Source organism: Cyprinus carpio, chromosome B6, assembly GCF_018340385.1.
Source record: "Cyprinus carpio isolate SPL01 chromosome B6, ASM1834038v1, whole genome shotgun sequence".
Taxonomy (NCBI): domain Eukaryota; kingdom Metazoa; phylum Chordata; class Actinopteri; order Cypriniformes; family Cyprinidae; genus Cyprinus; species Cyprinus carpio.
In genome coordinates, this window is record NC_056602.1 from 26,470,138 (window position 1) to 26,492,612 (window position 22,475).

General features: G+C 35.7%; 1 protein-coding gene across 3 annotated transcripts in view; it reads right to left on the reverse strand.

Moving 5' to 3' along the window:
- The window catches only part of LOC109099851 (chromodomain-helicase-DNA-binding protein 6-like), a 40,233-nt gene that overhangs the window by 17,076 nt on the left and 682 nt on the right, over positions 1–22,475 (reverse strand). For 2 of the 3 annotated variants that reach the window (XM_042726531.1, XM_042726530.1), the window contains exons 2-19: positions 22,302–22,377; positions 20,518–20,569; positions 13,026–13,555; positions 11,731–11,875; positions 10,447–10,596; positions 10,275–10,340; positions 9,874–9,932; positions 9,005–9,122; positions 8,730–8,816; positions 8,491–8,625; positions 8,220–8,341; positions 6,867–7,110; positions 5,872–6,048; positions 5,002–5,145; positions 3,856–4,111; positions 3,524–3,734; positions 473–668; positions 188–352 (exon numbers count right to left, since the gene is read on the reverse strand). In XM_042726531.1, coding sequence (XP_042582465.1) covers positions 188–352; positions 473–668; positions 3,524–3,734; positions 3,856–4,111; positions 5,002–5,145; positions 5,872–6,048; positions 6,867–7,110; positions 8,220–8,341; positions 8,491–8,625; positions 8,730–8,816; positions 9,005–9,122; positions 9,874–9,932; positions 10,275–10,340; positions 10,447–10,596; positions 11,731–11,875; positions 13,026–13,555; positions 20,518–20,569; positions 22,302–22,324 — 2,880 coding nt within the window. In that variant the 5' untranslated portion in view covers positions 22,325–22,377. The remainder of the gene's footprint in view (positions 1–187; positions 353–472; positions 669–3,523; positions 3,735–3,855; positions 4,112–5,001; positions 5,146–5,871; positions 6,049–6,866; positions 7,111–8,219; positions 8,342–8,490; positions 8,626–8,729; positions 8,817–9,004; positions 9,123–9,873; positions 9,933–10,274; positions 10,341–10,446; positions 10,597–11,730; positions 11,876–13,025; positions 13,556–20,517; positions 20,570–22,301; positions 22,378–22,475) is intronic. The other variant, XM_042726532.1, reaches the window with a different exon arrangement.

A 22,475-nucleotide genomic window follows, 5' to 3' on the forward strand; every position in this document is an offset into this window, starting at 1 on the left:
GTCTAGTCAAGTCCAAGCTTAAACTAGCACACATCCTTCAAAAAAATCATATAATCTTATGTAGTTGAGTAAACAGAGTTTTCGGCCAAGAATTAGTATGCCATAAGGATATGCTATTCCACCTTTGGCAGATATGTTTTCTCAATTCATCACTGGAAGAAAAAGTTAAAAGTTGTGGATCCCTCACCCCATTGAGACTGCCCTTGCGGTTGATGTCCTGCAGAACGGCCTTGTCCAATCCTAGTTTCAAACTGGCCTTGTCAAACATCTCCCTCTCATATGAGTTTCGTGTAATAAGGCGATATACTTTTACCGCTTTGCTCTGACCAATCCGGTGGCAGCGAGCTTGAGCCTGTGGAATTCATAACAAACGTACTATTCATGTTTTTTTATTTTTTTAATACTTGGTATGGAAATTTCTAAAGAGAGAGAGTGTCAATTATACTCTACATAAAAGATGCTATTTGTTCACCTGCAAATCGTTCTGCGGGTTCCAGTCTGAGTCGAATATGATACACGTGTCGGCGGCGGTGAGGTTGATGCCCAGACCTCCTGCTCGTGTACAGAGGAGGAACACGAAGCGGTCAGAGTCCACTTTACTGAAACGATCGATGGCAGCCTGCCGGAGATTCCCTCGAACTCTCCCATCAATACGTTCATACGTATACCTACATGTATTATACACATTTCAGATAAGAAGACATTTCCTTATTGCTTCTTCATTATTTATGCATGGAAATTACCAACTCCACTCTTTCTCCACTGTAGTTCTCATATGTGGTTTGCTGTTTCAGCCGTGCATATTTTAATGAATATACACAAAAGTTAGGTGTTGGACAGAATTTTTTATTGATTTTGAAAAAAAGAATTATGGTCACCAAAGATGAATTTATCTGATCAACAATCTAATCAACAACAAAAAAAGGGTAAAATGAATAAATAAATTACATATATATAGGTGCATCTCAATAAATTAGAATGTCGTGGAAAAGTTCATTTCAGTAATTCAACTCAAATTGTGAAACACGTGTATTAAATAAATTCAGTGCACACAGACTGAAGTAGTTTAAGTCTTTGGTTCTTTTAATTGTGATGATTTTGGGTCACATTTAACAAAAACCCACCAATTCTCAACAAATTAGAATACTTCATAAGACCAATTAAAAAAATAAAAATTAAGTGAATTACTGGCCTTCTGGAAAGAATTTTCATTTACTGTACATGTACTCAATACTTGGTAGGGGCTCCTTTTGCTTTAATTACTGCCTCAGTTCGGCGTGGCATGGAGGTGATCAGTTTGTGGCACTGCTGAGGTGGTATGGAAGCCCAGGTTTCTTTGACAGTGGCCTTCAGCTCATCTGAATTTTTTGGTCTGTTGTTTCTCATCTTCCTCTGGACAATACCCCATTGGCAGTGTGGGCAGGTGCCAAATCCTGCTTTTGCTGGCCAGTCAAGAACACCAACACCATGGTCATTTAACCAACTTTTGGTGCTTTTGGCAGTGTGGGCAGGTGCCAAATCCTGCTGGAAAATGAAACCAGCATCTTCAAAAAGCTTTCAGCAGAAGGAAGCATGAAGTGCTCCAAAATTTCTTGGTAAACGGGTGCAGTGACTTTGTTTTTCAAAAAACACAATGGACCAACACCAGCAGATGACATTGCACCCCAAATCCACACAGACTGTGAAAACTTAACACTGGACTTCAAGCAACTTGGGCTATGAGCTTTCCACCCTTCCTCCAGACTCTAGGACCTTGGTTTCCAAATGAAATACAACACTTGCTCTCATCTGAAAAAAGAGGACTTTGGACCACTGGGCAGCAGTCCAGTTCTTCTTCTCCTTAGCCCAGGTAAGACGCCTCTGATGTTGTCTGTGGTCCAGGAGTGGCTTAACAAGAGGAATACGACAACTGTAGCCAAATTCCTTGACACGTCTGTGTGTAGTGGCTCTTGATGCCTTGTCCCCCGCCCTAAGTCCATTCCTTGTGAAGTTCACTCCAATTCTTGAATTGATTTTGCTTGACAACCCTTATAAGGCTGCGGTTCTCTTGGTTGGTTGTGCATCTTTTCCTTCCACACTTTTTCCTTCCACTCAACTTTCTGTTAACATGCTTGGATACAGCACTCTGTGAACAGCCAGCTTCTTTGGCAGTGAATGTTTGTGGCTTACCCTCCTTGTGAAGGGTGTAATGATTGTCTTCTGGACAACTGTCAGATCAGCAGTCTTCCCCATGATTGTGTAGCCTAGTGAACCAAACTGAGAGACCATTTTGAAGGCTCCGGAAACCTTTGCAGGTGTTTTGAGTTGATTAGCTGATTGCCATGTCACCATATTTGTGGGAAGTCGTGGCCTAATGGTTAGAGAGTTTGACTCTTAACCCTAAGGTTGCGGGTTTGAGTCTTGGGCCGGCAATACCACGACTGACATTCCCTTGAGCAAGGCACAGAACCCCCAACTGCTCCCTGGGTGCTGCAGCATAAATGGCTGCCCAATGCTCTGTGTGTGTGTTCGTTCACTGCTGTGTGTGTGTGTACTTTGGATGGGTTAAAATGCAGAGCACCAATTCTGTGTATGGGTCCCCGTATTTGGCTGTATGTCATCACTTTCATATTCTAATTTGTTGAGCTAGTGAATTGGTGGGTTTTTGTTGAATGTGAAAATCATCAAAATTAAAAGAACCAAAGATTTAAACTACTTCAGTCTGTGTGCACTGAATTTATTCAATACACAAGTTTCACAATTTGAGTTGAATTACTGCAATAAATGAACTTTTCCACGACATTCTAATTTATTGAGATGCACCTGTATATTATTGCAATTTAAAATAATGGTTTTCTATTTTAATATATTTTATTCCTGTGATCAAAGCTGAATTTTCAGTATCATTACTCCAGTCTTCAATGTCACGTGATCCTTCAGAAATAATTCTAATATGCTGATTCTGCTGCTCAAGATGATTTCTTTTCTTTTTTCAATGTTGAAAAAAGTTGTGCTTAATATTTTTGTGTCAATGGTTACTTTTTATTAGTATTTTTTGATAAATTTTATTTGAAATAGAAATAGAAACTGTTACTTTTGTAACAGTATAATGTCTTTGCTGTCACTTTTGAACAATTTATTGCATCCTTGGTGTTTCTTTTTAAAAAATCTTACTGAACCCAAACCTTTTTTTTTTTTTTTTAAATGTTGTAATAATCAGACACAGGGTTCCCACACATTTGGACTAATGAATTTCCAGCTAATATTTTGGACATGAGAATAACTAGTTCTTTTTTTTTTTCATTTTCATGTCTATGACTTTTTTTAAAAGAATTAAAAAAATTAAATTAACAATACTATTCTCAATTTGAAATATTTTAAATTATGGGATCCCTGAAGAAAAGCAACAAGTGAAGTAAACCAGGTTTTGATTTCATGTTGAAGGAGTCTATTTCCTCATTCACTTAAAGTCTCAAAAACATCTCATCATTTTTTTTTTATAGAAGTATGACTAATGGCACTGTATAATAAGCAGCTGTCTCACCTCCTCTGAATGAGGTAGTCCTCCAGTATATCCAGGCACCGGACCATCTGGGAAAACACCAGCACTTTATGTCCTCCGGCCAGCAGTTTGGGCAGCAACTTGTCAATAAGCACTAGTTTACCAGCAGCCTGGATCATTGCCTGCAGCTGAAAATCTGCAGCCTCAGAACTGTAGGTTTTCTTGAAGCTCTCAAGGATCTTTTCTTCAGCACCTGACAGAAGGAAGAAGAGAGACTATGTCAGCGCTACAAATTAGAGGTGTGGCTACTGAGATATAGAGAACTGCAAACAAGATACTTCATATTCACACTTGATCTAAACACCAGATGTCACCTGTAATGAGGTATGGGTGATTGCAGCACTTGCGAAGCTCCATCATTGTGTTGATGAGGTTGGGCATGTTGTGCTGGTTTGCTCCCTTGGCAAGGAAGGCAAAGTTTTTCTCCAGAATGGCGCGGTAGTATTTCTTCTGAATATTAGTGAGCTCCACCTCAATGATCGTCTCCTGTTTAGGAGCCAAATTCTTCTCCACGTCATCCTTCAGTCTCCTTAACATCATGGGCTTCAGAATGGCTTGCAGTTTCTTTACCTGTGGATATGTTGATGTTTCTGAGGTTAAAAACTGGGCACATAATCATTCAACAATAATCAGGCCATATTGCCTAATATAAAGTCCTAAAACATGGAAATAAATGAGCATTTTATCCTTCCATCTTCCCAAAGTCAAAGGTTTTTTGAAAGGGGTTTTGGTTAAATGCCTAAAATAAAGTCTGTGATGAACTCAAGCTCAAGATATTTTCAAGTTTTATACTACAACATGATTAACATAATTCACTTTTTTATGATTTAAAAGATTTTGTCTTGTAAAAGATGTGGTACTACTAACAAGTGGATAAATGGGACTACAGAGGTTGTCAGGGACATTAAACATCACACTGAACAGGTAAACACATCTACTCACTCGTCGCTTTCACGGCATTGTGTAAAAATTGTGCAAATTATTTTAACTGGAACTTTCCAACTTGCACTGTAGATTTTAAATAAAGATTAAAAGAGTTGTTGAAAGCATAATGGTAGTGACGTTGTCATATAACTGTGGTGTACCTTGTTGATAGTCAAGCCTTTTACATTGATTGTATTGGCTTCAAAATTCATTAAAGTTGTTCATTTGTGAAGATTATATAGATGAACAAAACATGCAATAACTTTTTTGAATTAACTTTTTTTTTTCCATTGTAAAAATCCTACTGGCCTTTTGTCAAAGGGAACAAGGTGATGCCAACTTTTGGCCTACAAAAATACTCCAACACTGCTGCAATTTGTTTAGCTATGTTGAGTTTATCGTCCTTGGCCACTTAGGATTTTAGCAAGGATGTTACTATCCTCTAGGTGGCTTGGGTAATTGGAGGTAAAGATGTGTAGTTGTTTATCCAGTGCATAACAAGCTTCCTATCAAGGCATTCGAGGTTTAGCTCTCACCTGCTCTTCTGTCTTCAGGTCTCCGAACTCCTCCAAGAAAGTGGTCTCGGAAGGGAACTGTGAGGGTTCGAGAAAGTTAAGCAGGCTGAAGAGTTCCTCAACCGAGTTCTGCAAAGGAGTTCCTGTGAGAAGGACTTTATGTTCCTTGCGAGAGAAGACAAACAGAAACATTAAGTTCAGCCTACTGATTCACTAAAATGTATTTACATTTTAAAATATCTATACCAACTCTCTCTGGATGAAAATGGAGATACAACACTGGGAAACACTGAGCTGGACTTTGCTCCAACATGAGGACACATTTCTATACTGTGGACCAAAAAATATTTGGACAATGAAGTCTTGCATAAAAATAAATGCATTAGATACACAATATTAAAATATGTGCCAGTTATTTACAAATTTAAATATAGAGAAAACACACAATTTATACACTTTCTGGATGCCATTCACTACTGCAAAGTGGCTTAAGTGTCCAAATACTTTTCAACCCCTGTATATCCAATACACCTAATCAGCTGTGAGAGATTATCTTCTTGAATAAAACAGCACTGCGTCAAATGTAGCTCAGTTTGCACACACTGGCCATAGCTGCAGTAATATGTAAAGTGAGAGATGAGATTACTCATTCTGTGTCCAGAGAGGATGTGCGCATGTAAATGCAGTGAAGCAGAACTCGGCAGATAAATGAGACGTGTGCATAAGAGATAGCACTGTAGTTTAGCTCACAGATGGCTTCACTTTCTCTTTTCTGCATTTAGACCTGAACTCTTTGAATCATTTGTGGAGCAGTTGATACTATAAATGACACATACGTCAAATGTGTGTGTGTGTTTCATGTCCATAAATGAGCAAAAAAAAAAAAATTACCAGGTTCATGAGTTTGAGTCCCTCCAGCAGTTTACAGTTGCGGTTTTTTAGGCGATGGGCCTCATCGATCACTACACAGCGCCAGTTGATCTTCTTCAGCTCTGGACAGTCGGCCATTATCATTTCAAATGTAGTGATGATGCCATGAAACTTAAACTGACCAGACACAATGTTTCCCTGAAGGAGCAAGAGAAAGACCCATTGTATACACTGTACTAACAAATATAATGTGCCTACAACATCATCTTCTCCTGGTAAAATAGGTGTGTGAAGTAAGGTTAGACATAAACCAGGGTTTGGGCAAAAAATGCCCTAGATACATATTATGTGGGGGTAAAAAGCAACACACACTGATTTCTTGTGTTTGTTACACTACTGTTTACAAGTCTGGGGTTTGCAACTTTTCAAAGTTTCTGAAGTTTAATAAAAAAAAAAAAAAAATACAATAAAAACAGTATTGTTGTGATAATTGTATAATTGTGAAATATTGTTACAATTTAAAATACCTGCTTTCTATTTGAATAGATTTTAAAATGTATTTTTTCCTGTGATGGCAAAGCTGAATTTTTAGTCTTAAGGAATCTTCTAATATGCTGGTGCTCAATAACCTTTTCTTATTATTATCAATGTGATATCAACATTGTGATACATTTTTTTCAGGATTCTCTGATGAATAGTTTGATGAAAGCTAGATGAAAGTTTGAAAGCATTTACATTTATTTGAAATTTAAATATTTTGTAACATTATAAACGTCTTCATTTTTGATCAATTTAATGCATCCTTATTGAATAAAAGTATCAATTTCTTAAAAACAAATTATATGCTATTCTAAGTCTACATAGTTGTGTGTAGTGACACAAACAAATAGCTATAAAGGTATAAAAAAACAAAAAAGTGCACATTTTATTTTGGTTATGTTGGTTAATGTAACTATACTGTGGTTCTGTTCAACTCACTACTGACAGCTCAAAATGAATCACTCTGTCTGACCCACCTGTTCATCTCGGTGGTACATCTCATACTGCTGGATCATCTGCCGACTGATCTGGCTGCCGTGATAGACGATGACGTTCATTTCAGTCCATGTGCGGAACTCTCTCTCCCAGTTGGTGATGGTGGAGAGCGGGGCGATGATGAGGAAAGGTCCCCTTAGACTCATGAGGAAAATCTCATAGAGGAACGTGATGGACTGGATGGTCTTCCCAAGTCCCATCTCATCAGCCAGAATACAGTTTTTCCTACATCAAGAGGAACAGGTTTAGGTGTTTATATATTTTACATTATTATTTTTAATGTTTTTGAAAGAAGGGTCTTCTGCTCATCAAGCCTGCATTTATTTGATCAAAAATACAGAAAAAACAGTAATATTGTGAAATATTATTACAACTTAAAATAATAGTTTTCTATTTGAATATACTTTACAAAAAAAAATTTATTCCTGTGATGCAAAGCTAAATTTTCAGCATCATTACTCCAGCCTTCAGTGTCACATGTAACATCCAGTCTATCACATGATCATTTAGAAATCATTCTAATATTCTGATTTATTATGAGTGTTGGAAACAGTTCTGCTGTCTAATATATTTGATGAATAAAAAGGCTAAAAAGAACTGCATTTATTCAAAAAAAAAAAAAAAAATTCTAAGCATATATATTCTAATAATATATTTTCTTTACTATCACTTTTTATCAATTTAACACATCCTTGCTGAATAAAAGTATTGATTTTATTTAAAAAAAAAAACAAAGAAAAAAAAATACTGACCCCAAATTACTGACCAGTAGTGTATAGGCTATTGTTATTACAAAATATTTATATTTTAAAAACATAGCTTCTTTTTTTTTTTTTTTTTTTTATTAACTTTTTATTCATCAAAGTATCCTAAAAAAGTATCACATGTTCTGAAAAAATATTAAGCAGCAGAACTGTTTCAACTTTGATAATGAATCATCATATTAAAATGATTTCTAAAGGATCATGTGATAATGATCCTAAAAATTCAGCTTTGCATCACAGAAATAAATGATAATTTAGAGTATAATAAATTTAAAAACAATTATTTTAAATTGTAATAATATATCACAATATTACATTTTTTTTTCTGTATTTTTATCAAATAAATGAAGGCTTGATGAGCAGAAGAAACTTCTTTCAAAAACATTAAAAATAGTAATGTTTCCAAACTTTTGGTCTGTACTGTGTATATATATACTGTGTGTATATACTGTGTAAGGCATTTTGTCACTGTAATATTTATTATTAGCCTTAGTTTAATCTTAAGTAGTGACTTCATACCTTAAAATAAGATCATGATGTTTAGGGACTGATATTAAAAGTTTGTTTCACCTGTTGTACCAGTTGAAAAGGAGCCAGTTCATTCCCTCTAACTGGTATTCTCGCAGCTGGTTCCCATTCCTGTATTCTCTGGACTTCTCCAGTTTTTGCCACTGTTCAGGCAGAGGCCTTTCCTGTATTAAGATAAGAGAAGTGGCACTTTTTTTCCTAGTCTGAGATAAATGCTAAAAAGCAACGCAGAAAAAAAAAAAAAAAAAATGTTTTGGACCGTACGATAAAACCTGCAGCTGAACCATGCAATCATTTGCATTCAAGGACTCACCACTTGCTTGATTTCTGGAATTTGCTTGAGGTCTTCAAACTCTCTGATTTTCACAGGGTCAACATCTTCCTGAAGCTCCCAAGTACTCTCCTCATATGACAAAGAGCACCATTTCACCAGGTAGTGTGTAACTTCCTGTTAACATGCAAACAAACCAAACATCAAAAGACTGGCACCGAAAGTATATATAACAGCTTCTTTCATTTTTTTTTTTAAAGATCGTTTGAAGAGCACCTTACCTCTCCAGTTTCTGTATCTGTGGTGATAGCGATCTCTAAAACCCGATCAACCTCAATATAATCTGGATTAAACAGGTCTTCATCCGGCTGAGGAGAAACACATCATCATCTCAACCAGATTTAATCAAATAATACATATGTAGACAGTCTATGAGGTACAAAATTCTTGAATTTGAATGCATTTTATTTTTTACATCCTAGTATATCTGGTGCATGTCCTGGTTACAAATGTAAATGAACCACAAACAAATTGCAGCATGTTTTGGCAGACGCACCTCTGTGAAAATGTGCTTCATTTGCGCCTGCTTGTTTCTGAAGCGCTTGATTTTTTGGCTAATGCGTGGGTCCTTCTCTAGTTCCTCCAAGGTCGCCCATTTACAGTGCAGATAGGAGCTGGCAATGAGAAAGGCCTTTCATAGCTGACAAAGTGCGATAACAACACTGTGTGCTTTACCTTTCAACTAGCATGCATGTGTTTGATTTAAAATAGTATTTTGTTTACAATGTCTTTGTTTCTCCATCTATAATAAACTTGTCACATTTCAACTCAAAATCAAAAGAAATCAATTATATTGTGCAAAAAGAAAATGAAGCTTTTTAGGATTATTAGCATCAGTTTTATGTATGGAGGCATTAGTGAAAATTTGGCAAATAACCCCCTCACTACTGTAATGCAAACAGAAAAATAATAAATAAGATTAATAATATAAGTATATACATTACAATAAAATGCAAAACAAAAGTATGTTTGTGTTTAATTATCATGAAAATAACGGAAAATAAAAATCAATGATCCTAAAAGGTATATTTTTCTTTTGTTTTTGAGGTTAAATGTGATTTTTGCTTTTAAAATTTTTGTTTTTGTGTTTGCAGATTTGCAGATTTCTATTCGTAGTTTCCAGAATTACATCAGAAAAAGATCTTGCTGTAAATCACACCATTGCTGATTCAGCAAATTATTCCTCCAGGCATGGTGTATTACCACTCTAGCAGATGGAAAATTTAATGCATAAATGATCTGAAGTAATGCATTACACAATAAATGTGAGTTATGTGTTTGCTCTGACAGTTTGACAAGCTGAGTGTTTGAGAGTTTGAGATCACAAAACGGTAACAGCAGTTTGAGTCGCATGAGTACACTTACAAATTTCTGTACTTGACGTAAAACTCCTCCATCTCTTCTGGTGGTTCGTCAATGGTTGTCTACATGAAAACGATTTCATTTTAGGCAGATGTTCCTTGCATCCGAATGTACAGAGCGGTATATTCTACAGTACTGCATTCAGTATTCTGGTCTTTTTGTATCATGGTGTAAATCAAGAATTTAATCAAATATTCAAGGTTTAAGAATCAATCATTGAACACCACATATTGAGCGACCACTATTCTAAATACTTAATCAAAAACACACTCTATAGGAAATTTCACGTTCCACATAAGAAATATTGTTGCTTAATTTTATATAGCTTGCAAAATAATCACGGACCTGAATGCTAGCAAGTAATCCATCATTTATAAGTGTAACATGTAATCAGACATCGTTACCTCTTTCTTGACCGTTCGCACTGCGAGTATTTTCTCAATGATATTAGCCTCATCTTCAGGGGGTTCCTGGGAAGAAAGAAGGTGGGCATTATTCCAGTGTGTGTTTGCTCCGCCCTTCCAGAAGTAGGGCAGGTCTGTGGTGTGGCATAATGGCAGATGTTGCCACGGTTACCTCAGCCTGCCAGGCGAGGGTAGAGGAAGACATGGCAGCAATCCGGCCCGAGCCCAACACAGCGATGGTCTCCCCGTCATCATCCACGACCTTGAAATCAAGATCTTCGTTATACTTCCGCCTCTTCACTTGACGCCCTGATCGCCTCTTCTGCACAAAGAAAGAAAGAGAGAAAGAAAGAAATGTATTTACATATTACAGTAAAATTATTAACAAAACAATTACCAAAATATTTTAAATTAATAAATACATTAATGGCAACAAAAATATTCATTACTCATCAATGTAATTATAGGGAAAATGTGTTTATGAAAATAATGCAAAAAAAAAAGCACAAAAAAAAAAAAAGAGCGAAAATTATTTAGACTTATTTAGAATTATTTAGATTATTTAGACTTTATTATTTAGTTTGTAAAAATCTTTGTCCAAAGATTACTGATATAATTTTGCCAGATCTGTAAGTGATTTTAAAGTCACACTATATATACATATATATATACATATATATATATATATATACACATATATCATTACATAATATATATACACATATTATACATATATAATATATATATACAATATATATACATATATATATATATACATATATATATATATATATACATATATATACATATATACATATACATATATATATATATATATATATATATATATATATATACATACATATATATATATATATATCTATATATATATATATATATATATATACACACACATATATATATATATATATATATATACACACACACATATACACACACACATATACACACACACACATATACACACACACGCACACAAATTTTAAATTATTTTAACTGCTGCAATAAATGTCTCACTTTGAGAGTTTCTAAAGTTCAAGTTTGAAATTTTAAATTTTAAATAATGAAACACTAAGTGAGTGCAAAGTTAAACTAAACGTAAAAATAGCAGGACAAAGACATTAAAATTAAATATACAATATCATCCAAAAAACAATAGTAGTTGATAACTGATATAGAAGCTATATTGTGCATCCCTAGTTTTTTTGGTAATCGTTAACATGCCACTGTTAACTTGTATAAAACCAGGGAAATACTTCTAGGAAAGTTCTATTAAACCTGGACTTAAAGTTCTATTAAAAAATTTGAACCTGAACTCTGAACATGAACTTTGAACATGGACTTTGCGATTTGGTATTTGTGTAAATACGCAGCATAATTGTTCTGCTCAGGAGAAACCCATATACCAGATGTAGATGGTTCCAGGAGAACTCACAGTGTTATCCATAGGGTCGATGCTTTCCTCGCCGGTGGCGAGCGTGCTGAGAGAGGTTGTGTCATCACTCTCCACCATCTCAAGTACAGCATCACTTTTCCTCTTTCCCTTCTTCTTCTTCTCTGGAGGCATGGCACCCTGCTCTCTGTATAACACAGCAACAAAATGCTCTTACAATCCATCTTACCGCCAAAAAACTTGCTTGGATGACAAATATCTGGCCATACAATGGTACAAAACACCGACATCTGCTGTGCAGATGTTAACTGGTTTATAAGTGGACAAGAAGGACAACTGTTTTGCTCGAGTGCAGCACTTGAATAAAATTGCATTTCAATGCTTTACGTTTGGAAAAACAAGTTGTGAGAGGGAACCACAAAGTGGGTAAGGAAGTTTAAAAAGGAAATGCATCCAAACACAAAAGATGATTGGCATAAACTCTGTGTTCAAAGGGCCATTTTTTAGTGTCATCATTTGGCAATGGATTGTTTATTGCAACCCTGAAGAAAATTACATATTTGAGTATCTTAACTTCTCCAAGTACGCTAGAAAAAATAGCCAAAAAGGTCAGAGAGCCCTTTGCATGGTTGCAGGTTTCATTTTTGACCTTGGTTTTAAATTGGAAACCCGTAAGTACCTACATTCACCTTGTAACGCTCACAATCCCTGTATCACATTTCACCCAATCAAGACATGAAAAGGTCTGTGATTAAGCTTAGCAAGAACAGTGCAGAGACAATACATGCAAAATTGTCACATGCAAAGGATGCAATTTACTGTGTGACATTTGTTAGTCAACAACTAAAATCATTTTTGCTCTCTCTTTGAGACATCTCTTAGTAAATGAGGCACCAAGGGTTCTAAATATGCCTGCCATTATGGTCTGTTTTTTAAAACTTCATGTTCATTAAAGAAAGCATGGCTCCCAAACTGTTTTCAACACTGATTATAATCTGAAATGTTTCTAGAGCAGCAAATCAGCATATCAGAATGATTTCTGAAGGATCATGTGGCACTGAAGAATGAAAAATCGATGCTGAAAATGTAGCTTTGCATCATAGGAATAATTTACATTTTAAAATATATTAAAATAGAAAACAGCTACTTTAAATTGTAACAATATTTCGCAATATTAAAGTTTTTACTGTATTTTTGATAAAATAAATGCTGCCTTAGTGAGTATTACAGACATCTTTCAAAAACACACAAAAAAAAAAATGCTTTTAACGGTAGTGTTTGTACATTTATAGGAATATTGCATCCAAAAATGACAATTCTGTAATTTTTTTACTCACTTTGGCTTCCTCCCTCTTTTGGAGGGTGGATGTGTTGCAGTGTTCTTGGCCTGTGTTTTCACTTTTACATTTTGACCTTTCTTGACTTTTTTGACCTCTTTTTGGGCTTTTGTCTCCCTCTTCTTATGATCCTTTTGTTCCTTCACCATCTTTGCCTTTCTCGCAAGAAGCTCCTTCCCTTCCTTTTGCGCTCTTCTCTTTGGTTTAGCGTTGCTCTCTTCATCTATGTGCCACTCTGACTCTTTCTTGTCTTTTTTCCTTCGTTTCTTCTTCACCCTGGTCCCGCCCCCTCCATCGTCCTCCTCGCTGTTAATTGATAAAGGGCGGAGACTGTGACTGCTGGCCACAGGCCCCGCCTCCCGTGACCCAGAGTGCTTTGGGTGAGCCATGCAGTGATTGGGCGGCCCTCCAATGATTCGTAACTGTTCTTTGCCCAAGTGGCCGATGGGAAATGTAGTTTGTGCGTTTTGGTCAGAGGCATTCGAGGCAGCAGCGGATGGAGTGTGCTTTAGTACATGGGTGGCAGACATCTGGAAAAACATGAGTGGGATTAAAATTCATTTCTTTATTTAATCATTATCGGTGTTGTCTAAAACAGACAGATCTGACTAGTTTCTTTCAATTCATAGTTAAACTAACCTAAAATTCACTGGAAAACCAATCAACTTTACAAAACAGACGTTCAACATTATAAACAGACTAGACCAGCTAAAACAACCAAGACTTTACCATTTAAAACCAACAAAAATATACAAAAAAAAAAAAAAAATAAAAATAAATAATATATATATAGGGCACTTTCATGCAGGCTTTGTCTGGTTTAACCTGTTATGAAGTTATAATTTACATATATTATTTACAAACATTTTATATATTATATATATATATATATATATATATATATATATATATATATATATATATATATATATATATATATATATATATGTATATATGTATATGTGTGTGTGTGGGTGTATCTTTGTGTGTGTGTGTGCCGATCACAGAAAGCAGTATCTGCCGATACGACCACCGATACCGATCTTTTTAAAGCCTTCTTTTTATCATGTAGAATTATTTATAGTGATGATAGAATCAAGATTTTTTTCTTTATAATGTATTCAATCACTGTTCACACTCACTTCATCTGAAACCCTATTTACGTGTGCCCAATCATAAATAAGACATGGGAAAATCTCTTCACCCTAGTGAAACCATGAGATGCCCAAGCAATGAGACATTAAAGGGCAGATTACACAAAAATGTTCTCCTCCTTCTAAAGGAAAACACATGCATAAAGTAAACAATTCACTGCTGTATGCGAGCTTTGTGTTTCTGGTACACATTTAGCCTTGTACCTCTTATTCCGCAAAGCACGTTTATTTTTAACCGCGCCTAGCATTGCAGTACACATGTGGAACAGCACGCGCATGTGCAGGCAGACACACACACACACACACACACACACACACACACACACACACATACACGCGCTCCCCGACAGAGCATGCGACTGCAGGCAGGTATGGGGATAATGTCAATGAATCACATGCTTTCCAAAGCAAGCGGGCTGGAATCAGGGCCGTCGTCATGGCAACAGGCTCGGGACCAAGCTGTGGGAAGGAGGAACGTAAACACGCAGTCTCCGTGGTAACCCTTTCCTTTCTGAAGTCTAAAAAGCATCAATCTCATTGTTCTTGCAGGTAATACTAGTGATATCAGCATGGGTAAAAACAATACTTTTTGTACGTAACTTCACTGTATAAAGACAGAAAGAGTAAAAGACAACTTCCTGCAATTGCCCTTTTCACTTTTGCCCTTACGTTGTCCTTTCTCGAATGCTCTCTCTATGCATCACACGCTTATGTACGCAAACCCATACGTACAAGTGCATGGAAGCATGCATACATTCTCTCACATAAGCATGCGCAAACACTGCAGACAATTCCCGTGACGTGCTGCAGTATGCATGCTTGCCAGGCAAATCTGCCAACCGCAAGCGCACACACATACACACTTTGCAATCAAATTCCCTATGAATCAATACCAACTCCCAACTCCCAAACGCGACAGCTGCAGTTCAGTCAATGCCAGCTCCAAACCCGAACACACCTTGCTCAAACGTGCTTTATAAAACATGCACACACATCGCTCCCGCTAACATACATCCACCTCTCCATCAAATGCATGACAGCGGTCACTGCAATAACAAAAAGCATAATAATATAGGAATGAACTGTTTTGGTCCTTTAACTGCTCTGTGCAACTATAAGCATTCCTAAATAAAGTACATATCGTTCTGCTCATGGTTTCAGACAAAAACTAGAAACGAATTGCATACTTAGATGGTCACAGACAGATGCGTAGGAAACCGTCTATTCAATGAAAACAAAAGGATGTGTTCTTGTGTTCAAAACACCTAGACAGAGAAGAACACAAGGCAGGGGTCTCAAGAAAAGTTGGACTATTTTTAACCTGACTTGTCACCTACAACATGTGGTGCTCATTACAGGAAGCTCAGAAAAACAGCAAAAGACACAACACAATGGCCATAGATCATACATGTCTGTATGCATCTTTAAAAACATGTAAAAGATAAGAGTTTTACAGTGCAAAGCAAAGTATAATCATGGCACACTTACTTACAAAAAAAAAGGTAAAATGAGGGCAAAAAATATGAATACAACAAAGTGATTCATCCTAAGAAGGCAATAACATGAGAAGTGATAAAAATACAAAGTTTCAAACATTATCTAGAGGATAACTGGCTAGAACAGGGAGGGAAATGATAAACAGTGAAAGCACTGAGATGTTTTTTTTTTTTTTTTTTTTACATAAAGTGGTAACATTAAGAGGGTTCAGGTGCAGCCTGGGATGCTTTTAAACAAAATAAAAAGGAGTTCACATGTATGATGGGCACTTAACTGCTTTTCCTTAACTGTCTGCTCCATCTCATCCATTATAAATACATTTACTTATTTACACTACCATTCAAAAGTTTGGGGTTTGTAAGAGTTTATGTTCTTGAAAGAAGTCTCAAAGGCTCACCAAGGCTGCATTTACGTAATCAAAAATATATTAAAAACTGTGAAATATTACTACAACTCAAAATAAGCATTTTATATTTTAATACATTTTTAAAATGTAATTTATTCCTGTGATGAAATGCTAATTTTCAGCATCATTACTCCAGGATTCAGTGTCACACGATCCTTCAGAAATCATTGTAATATGATGATTTTCTGCTCAAGAAACATTTATTATTATCATTGTTGAAAAGAGCTGCGATTAATATTTTCAGGGAAACCATAATAGGATTTTTTCTTTAAAAAAAATCTAACAGACCCCAAACTCTGAACGGTAGTGCACATACATTAATATAATAGTTTAACTATAATAGTTTTATTTAAAAAAAAAAAAAAATAGTAAGAAATAAAATCATAATTTGTATCTGTACAGATGCCCTTAGGTCAAAGGATCAGGAAAAACATGAATTCATTCAATGGTAGTGTGCACTGTATATTTTGAGTGCATACCATATTTCATGTTTACCTACATTCAAAGAAGTGACTGGTGACTGGTTGTTTTTCTTCAAGATTAATGACAACAGACAGAAATATCAGACTCAATTGTAAAGACTCCCTTGACTTGTTAATCACTTTATAAACCTGCAGTGGTTTCAAATTGGTCAAAATCAAGTAACAGTTTAAGCTGGTGTGAATCCCTGCTGGTTCCTCAGAAAGGCCTGACAATGAAGCTTAGGAAGTGCTCTTTGAATCACTGGCCTCGCTGTGCGGGAATGAAAAACTAAATTGGGCTAGTTTGATTTTGACACCACCAAAATTCAAATTCAAATGCAGATCAGATTATTTGCATGAGAGTGACATGAAACTACCAGAAGAGCGTCTGAGTGTGAAAGCAGTTCTTTGGCCTTTCTTAACTTTAATGATTTTAAATTATTTTTAAGTCATCAATAATCTGCTGGTGTCTCCAACGTGCTTCTCTCAAAAAGGTGGTCACACTATCAAAGCAACAAAAACATTAAATCCCGTTGAAAAAACAATGTGTCAGAGTTTTATCCCATCCAAGTTAACTGCTTCATTGCTGTACTGCCTACTGACACACAGCCATTCTTCACTTCAAGAAATTCCAGCACCGAGTCTAGATCTGCTGTGCCTGACAGCAGACCAAAAGCCTCCCTGATCCGCCTGACAATCCGACAGCTTCACAGAAGTGTCCTCGGGTGGTTTTCCACATAAAGGTGAGAAGAAATGCTGTACATTTCGCGAAACCAGGAAAGCCTTACTACAACACATCATGTCTAACATTGACATTTATTTACTGATGCAGCAATTGTGATCGAGAAGGAAGCATGAGAGACAGAAGGAGTTTGAGTGATGCTGACATTGATTTATGTTCTGTCTAACTGGTGCATGATCACAACGCTGGCTGGGATTTATTCACAACTCATAAATGTCACAACTGATTCTTTGTACTAATTACTATGGTCTGAAAAGTGTTGAAACAGACAGGCACACAGGAATACATAGACATGCCTGATGCATGATCAAAGGGAATTCATAAAAATGTTTAAAATATTGTATTGTGGATTATTTTGGAGCACCTGCACCACTAAATTTTCAGCACGGGAACTCTTTTGTACCATCCTTAATCTTGACTAACTAAAATTTCCCACACAGATGAATACACGTTAAGGCATATTTAAATACTGATTTCATGCTCCAATGCATTGAACTCTACAGACCGAAGTAATGTTCAACTTTGACACCATTTTCCCCTGACGTTTCAAAGCACAGCCAATGACTGCTAGACAATTAGCATGATTAGGTGGGTTTTGCCAGCCTGAAAATCAAAACAAGCTGGAAGAGTGATTGTACACATGCACAACACAATGTCAAAGGCACATCATGCAAACTGCTGAGTGAATATCTTTTTCTGCTACACCTCACACCTTCTTTACAAGTACTTCTGTTGTATTTCATAGGAAATTGCTAGGGAATTTCATTGATTTCTAATCAAACATTAACAAAGCAAAACCAAGTTAAACATTATCATCATCTCTACATCCTCAACTAGAAGTATGAGGTATGTATGGAGGTTAAGTTAACTTTATGTTCTGAGTGCTAATCAGATGTGTACAGGTCCACACTGGGGATCTCCACAGATTTCAAACACATCATGCACAAAGTTCTTCACTTACTAAAATACTAACCTCTCTTAGAAAATCACATAAAACATGATTTTAATCATTAAATTATTTTTTACAGTTATTTTGCAGGATGCAGATATAGAATGTCATTTTACAAATGCAACTTTATGCCTTAATGTTGCATTAAATTATTTTTTACAGTTATTTTGCAGGACACAAGACTTAGATTCAAGTGTAAATGCCAATATTATGATGATTCGAGTCATCCCTGTATGAATAGTCATGGATTATTTACATTCATCTGTAAAATAATGAAATATGCATGCATGTCCAAAAACACTACAGAAAAACTGTAAACAACATTAAATGTTTAGGAGTTGCCAGAAAGCATTAGATATTAGTTTGTAATTCAGTTTATTCCATAAGACCTATCTTAGCTAAGTGCACCCCAGTCTTCCTGAGTGTTATTATTTCTAATAAATTGAATTGCAATAGTTTTGCAGTTAACTGTTAATTAATTGCTTTTATAAATTATAAACAATATTAACATCTGATCATCCTCTGAGATGCTAAAACACAAGCATAAATTGTTAAAAATACAGATATAAAAAGACAACAACAAAGAGTGTCTGCAATGCATAAAAACAAAGTTTTTAAAAATGGCCATCAATAAAAATTGGAAAATCTTGTGCAGATAAATTTTCACTATGTATGACATCAATATGCACTAGAACACTGAAGTATAAGTGATACAAATCATCATACCATCCCACAATGAAATCTGCTGGTCAGATTAGCTTTTAAGATGCATCTTAATACTAATTTTTGACTGGCCACTTGAGATTAGACAGCCCAAAACATGTGTTGATACCCAATGTACACTGAGCTAATAATTAATAGCAAAGATACATGCTAAAGCTGTAATATAAAAAGCACAGATGGTGCACATGAATTGCACTTGCAGCAGCAATGTCAACAAAATGGCAATGTGATTATCGCCAAAATTATACATCTAAACTTCTTGCAACTTTGTGTGCGGAGTTTACGCTGGGTTTCAGTCATACCATGTAGGTGGTGCAGACAGCATATTCATACCACATGCCAACAGATATTATATTCAAAATCTTAACATTTACCTGTAGGACAGCAATCATTGCACCAGCCAGGCTTCGCTGACAGTACCTACACTTCTAGAGAGCGTCTGACTCAAGCATCAACTCAGAGCACGAGTAACTGAGATGCTGTGGCCAGTTTGGTCAAAAAGATACTCAAAACAGATGTTTAACTTCTTGGTTGTTGACCGTCATTATAAAAAAAAAAAACTCTGAAAACACTGGTAGATTCAGAAGATTACCTTTCAAGAAGAATAAAAGATATCTTCCATTTGACGCTTTCCTAACAAATAACAGCTATTCATTAGCTTAGGCTATGAAGAAATGATCTGCCTTGAATCATCATCTCAAGTCAAAAGTCACCAGTAATTGTGACAGAGTTTTCGAGTTTATAAAATAGATAGTTACCACAACAAATTCTGTTTGGATGAGTCACATTCAAAGGCATATAAACTGCAGATATTCTATATAACACGGAAAGCTACTTTGATGCTTGGCAACCATAAACATGCTGCAGCTGACAGAAGTGTTTATTTAACAACACACCTTAGCCATGATACAATCACTAAAATCACAACCATGCAAGGTCTTTCATGACTTGAGCTTGAATTTATCATCAAAACTGAGATTAGAATCTGGATGTTTTTTTTTGTTGTTGTTTTTTACACATCTCTGATTCTAATATTGAAGAAAAAAACTACATTAAATTAAAAAGTAAAACATATGAATTACAAAAGGGCAGAATACATTGTCTTGGCGACACAAAGTTGATATTGCAAAACAAATGAGAACCCAATTAAATCTCCTGGACTGTGAAAAAACAACTGAAAACAAATAAGCTTCTTGGAGGATATACAGTATAAACAATGTGATCAAACAAATTTCAGAAGCTTTCTGCACACTTTACATTCGTCTCAAATCCTAATCGTAAACCTACAGTCTCGGGGAAAGATAGCATCAGGGTAAGTTTAACTACCTAAGAAGCTTTGAAAAAAATATTGCAAACAGCACTTTAAATATTAAAGACAAAAAATAGGTTAAATAAGGTTGAGAATCTTTCTGAAGTATAGCTATAGTGCAAGGACTAAAACCTATGCTAATTTTGCAATGACGATGAAAGTGTGAGAGACAGTGGGAGAGAAACAGAGAGAGCGAGATATAGATGAAACTCTCACACAGTGTCTGACAGAAACACATGTGATACACCGACCTGCTTGTCCTTCTTTTGTATTTTCATTTTTTCTTGATCTCTGTGTCTGCGTCTGGAATACAGAGATACAAGGAGTCATGAATATAGAAATTATGCAAAGCATATACCAACTTTAAAAATAAAATAATGTTTAAAAAAAAAAAAAAAGCATTTAGTGTGTGGTTCCATTCAGAATGCACAACAAATTTTAAAGGCAGTTCAAACTAATATCTAGACATCTTAGTCATTACAGTCTTGTGATCATTAAATAAAAATTTATGAATAAATACATAATAGAACAAAATTAGATTAAAAGTGCATATTAGGAATAAGACTGCAGTAGACATTATTAATATTTAGGATGTCATGTCAATAAACATTCTCATTCAACATTACTATAAAAGGTCATGTTATATTGCATCACCACCCGTCACCAAGACATAACTTTATAACAACAAAAGCGTGTATTGCTCAAATTATTGTCTTGCAGATTATGAGCACTAGAACTTCTCTCCACTTTTGCAACCTATTTTATTAACTTTAATTTTCTGAATGGGTTTCTTTAAACCCATTTCTTTAATGGGTTTGACTGAAATAATTTGTACTAGTTTGAAACATTCAATAAAACCAAGGCCACTAGATACTAACTAGCTGGTTCCTTAAGTTGCATTACTTAAAGTTAGTGTAAATCTACCTGTAATGCACTGTCATTGAGTTAAAACTAAAAACATTAAAATCTTAATAAGTTACCCAGTTTTGACACAACCACAACATTATTAGTGGCATAAATCCATATCCCATAATTTTCACCATAAACTAAGTGATACGAACTAACCCATTGCTTGAGGTTAGAGAGGTGTCATTCTACTTCGTGCAATTTATACAAATTATTAATTGTATAAAAAGGAAAAGAATAACGTTTTGACACGAATGCAACATCTATGGTGATATAACTCCATTTTTACACATACATTTCAAAAGGTTTACATTATAAACCAAATGGACCGCTTGATCCTAACTAACCCATTCCTTGATCTAAGACATATGTCATCTACCTGTGCTGCACCATCTTTGAATTTAAAACAAAAACATTAAGCTGTCACAGTAATGGAACATTATTTGTGAGATAAATCTATAATAATCACATAATTACATCATAAACCAGGTGGGACCCCAAATACTAACTAACCTATTGCATGAAGTAAGAAAGGTGTGAACCTACATGTTATGTCAAAAAAGAAAAAGAAAGGCACACTAATGTAACATCATTGGTTGTATAAACCCCATGCAGATTTATACACCCAACACTTGAACACTTTAATTTCAAAAGGGTTACATTATAAACCAGGTGGGCCTATTGATACTAACTAACCCATTCCTGGAGTTAAGACAGGTGTTGATGTATCTGTGAGGCTTTTTTATTATATAAAAAAGAAAAAAATCTCAATTTGTTTCAATTATGCTTTTGTATTAGTGACAAAAATCACTAAACAACAGGTTCATTTCAACTGGGATATAGCACAAACCAGGAGTGGAAGTAAGCCACATGAGTGCTAGAAGTTACATTGATCCTAGTTCTTGATAGCAGTCATGGGATGCTTTCTGCCTCAACAGATGCCAAACTTGCCTCATAAAACACTCTTATAAAAAGCCTAACATCGTGTCCCATATACATTAGCCCCTGTAGGGCGCTAGCCAGCGTGCTAACTGTAATGTCACGGCAACGGTGCTCTATATCTCAGGCGTTACACGCGTGAAGAGCCGCTCAAACTCCGCGGAGGGACCGTCAACGCGACCTCACCTACCTGGACACGCCGGCTCCGGACATCAGTTAGCGTAAAAACCTACGCGTTCCTCTCTCCGCATTTATTTCCAAGGACACTAAACGCCATGACAGTTTAGAAAAATGCATAAAAAATTAGAGGGGGTGGGAGTCGGGGAAGGGAAAAAAAAACTCAGAGCAATTTCTTTAATCCTAA